Source organism: Nicotiana tabacum, chromosome 10 (assembly GCF_000715075.1).
Source record: "Nicotiana tabacum cultivar K326 chromosome 10, ASM71507v2, whole genome shotgun sequence".
NCBI classification, from domain to species: domain Eukaryota; kingdom Viridiplantae; phylum Streptophyta; class Magnoliopsida; order Solanales; family Solanaceae; genus Nicotiana; species Nicotiana tabacum.
The window spans coordinates 126,496,669-126,500,024 of NC_134089.1; the positions used below are offsets into that span (position 1 = coordinate 126,496,669).

Here is a 3,356-nt window from a genome sequence, read left to right on the forward strand (position 1 = left end):
CGGTACTAGAACTCATAAGATCCTTGTTTCGATGCCCACGGCTCCCAGTAACGTTTTTTATGACTTAGTTAATATAAAGTAATTTTCAAAATAAAAAAAAATTATTTTAAAAGAAAACCACTCTTAAAAAAAAATACTAAAAACAAAAGGTAGGACTGGACTGATTTTTTCATAAGAACTAATATTGCATGCAGTAGAGACGAAGTGTCAAGCTTCCACATATCTCTCTTTGCATGCCAATCCCTAATACTATGCAGCCACGCATCTCTTTGCCCATACCTCACACCATCCTCGTCACTCTCCACCCCCACCACCCCAAAACCCCCCTCCCCTATACCTATATTATTTTCATAATATTATCATTTCATTTTGTGTTTGTATAAATGATCCCCATTCCTCTTCTTGTTTCCTTGCATTCAACATTACTTTCATGTCCCCCACTCTCTAAAAAAAATCTCTCTATTCAATCCACCAATATTTCTTGAAAACCCTAGAAATGGAAGGGCTTTGTGCTGAACAACATCATCACAAGTTTCATCCCTCTCACCAACTTTACCTTAACAAGAAATCTCTTCGTGATATTGACATTCCCCCAAGAAAACTCCTCAGCCGCCGTTCTAATCTCTCCGCCGACCCTGTCTCCGACATGTTTATGGACTCACCTAAATCAGATTCAGACACCCTTTTCCAGAAATTCTTGCCTTACAACAGCCTTGACGAGGATGATTCTGATCCGTACTCTTCCGACCACTTTCGTATGTACGAGTTCAAGGTCCGCCGTTGTACTCGTAGCCGCAGCCACGACTGGACTGACTGCCCTTTCGCTCATCCTGGTGAGAAAGCTCGTCGGAGAGACCCAAGAAGATTCCATTATTCTGGAACTGTTTGCTCTGAATTCCGTAAAGGAAATTGTAGCCGAGGTGATAACTGTGAGTTTGCACACGGGGTGTTTGAATGTTGGCTTCACCCAACTCGGTACAGGACTGAAGCATGCAAAGATGGGAAAAACTGCAAACGCAAGGTTTGTTTCTTTGCACATACTCCACGTCAACTTCGTGTTCTGCCACCTAGTTGTCACGAAAGTAGTGGTCCTGGTTCATCTCCAAGAAACTCTCCAGTTGAGAAAAAGTACAGAAATCTTAACCATTGCTGTATGTTTTGTCACTCTGTTTCTGCTTCTCCTACATCTACTTTAATGGGTATGTCACATATGTCGCCGCCTATGTCTCCATCTCTGTCGCCGCCACTTTCCCCAGCAAAAACTCAGTTCTCATCACCTATGTCACGTTACAGTGATCGTTTTGGGAGTGTAGAATCATCATGTGGAATGGGTCAGCTGGATCATGCTGGATTAATGAGTTACAAGGATGCACTTACTGAATTGGTTAGCTCTTTAGAAGCTATGAATGTGAATGCGAATCATGAAGCCAATTCTTCTTCTTCTTCAGCTGCTGCTGCTGCTGTTAATAATTTTGATGGGAAATTACCATGGTTGGATGTGAGTTTCAACAACAATAATATTAATAATTATGATGATCAACATCAGTTTCTTCTTTCTCCTTATTCAACTCCATCTCCAAGTCCAGTTTCTAGTTCAAGAACCAAGTTTTACACTAGGGATTTTCCATCTCCTAGTCCAGTTTCTAGCTCCGGGTTGAGCTTTAGTCCAGTTTCTAGCTCCAACATGAGCTTTGTAGAAGATACCAAGAACAATGCAACAAACAGATACTACAATGAGAATGGATTAGGTGGGCCAGATTTTGGTTGGGTCAATGATCTCTTGACCTAAAAAAAAATTAATGGAGTTTATGGGCCAGCCATTAATGGAGATTTGTGGTCCTGCAAAAGGTGAAGATGATGATGATGATAAATTATTAAGATTTGAAGAAGATTTTTGTATATACAAGTTCAAGTTCAAGTACTGTTTTTTAGCTGCTGCTGCTGCTATTGCACCATCCATATATATTTCAAGGGTATATCTTTGTATATATGAGATGGCCGAGGGGAGGATGTGTTGCTGTTTAATTTACTAATCGAAAGCTTATTTAATTTTTTTGCCTTATTAATCAATGTAAGAATTCTGAGTCGTCTGTCAATTAAGATGTAATTGTCATTTTCATTTTGTTGGAAAGTGAGAGTGAGTTGTGGAGTCAATTGTGTTATATTCAAGTTTGATGTGAACCAATTGTTTGTTATCATGTCATTATTCTTGCATTAACTCAATAATAATTTCTTGTTTTGCTATAATTGCCTAAATTGTTCTCTTTTTAGTTTTTACTCACTGCATTTCTATGATTTTAAATATAATTTATATTTGTTGATAACTCTTGTACTTTTTAATGATCTTTTTACGTACATTCCGTGCAGTTCCTGAATTTCCGCAAATTGAACTGGATTTTAGCAATTTGAAATCTTGAAGGAAAAAAATAAACTAGGTGAATTGGAATTTGTTGAGAAATTCACGATAAATAAACTAAAGGGAAAAGAATCTAGGCGAAAGCAAGGGATGAGCTGGCATATTAGATTTGGAGGTTTATCCACGTGGTGTGCATGCATGCAATCGTACATCTGACTTGGAATATTATTTGGACCTTGTGGATATTTTTTTGTACTATTCTTTTTTGTGTTTTGGACCTTATAGTATGACAACCTTTATTTGTTTTGTTTTTTGGGACCATCTGGACATCACCATTTTCATTTTTTTATTCTGGGCCTTATTGGATACTGTATCATTATTTGAAAATTTACTGAAAATCACTTTTGGAAGAAATAAATCTTTAATGTTTTGTTCTGGAAAACAACAACTGCCGAGTGTTTAGATTAATTCTTATATAAGAAAGATGGGTTAATATATTGCCAATGTTCTAAAAAAGTTTAATTTGATTTGTATTTACATGTAAAACATATTTATATCATCGAATAATTTACTCCATTTATAAGTTATTATAGATAATATCTTCATAAAGATATTAATTAGTAACCAAATGAGAATATAACTAATTTATTATTAGAGGTCTAAAACACTGGTAGTGTAACTTTTTTTACATTTTATGTTTATATAATTCAAATATTAAAAGGAAACGGCACCTGAAAATCAGCCTCAAGATACTTTCCAAAATCAACAAACCTAATCTGGTTGGTCTAGAAGAGCAAAGTACATCCTTATTTGGTTTTAATACTAAACCTTATTAATTATATTTTTGTTTTAAATCGAACGTAGCCGTACTTAAGAGACAAGGGTATGTACAAAACGTCAAAATGTTGGAGTGTGGAAAATATTACGTAGGACTTGAGTAAAGAAGCTGGAGTAGGAGGCGACTGCCTAAGCCCTTAATTAACCTGTTGATATAAAAATT

General features: G+C 36.1%; 1 protein-coding gene across 1 annotated transcript; it reads left to right on the top strand.

The window, feature by feature from the left end:
• Positions 1–372: 372 nt before the first annotated feature.
• Positions 373–2,201, top strand: LOC107809749 (zinc finger CCCH domain-containing protein 61-like). Its single transcript, XM_016634422.2, has one exon. It carries the CDS (start codon positions 497–499, stop codon positions 1,787–1,789), a length of 1,293 nt encoding a protein of 430 aa, XP_016489908.1. The 5' UTR covers positions 373–496; the 3' UTR covers positions 1,790–2,201.
• The last annotated feature ends 1,155 nt before the right edge of the window (positions 2,202–3,356 follow it).

Coding starts and splice junctions, on each gene's coding strand:
- LOC107809749 (XM_016634422.2), top strand. CDS start 497: ATGGAAGGGCTTTGTGCTGAACAACATCATCACAAGTTTCATCCCTCT.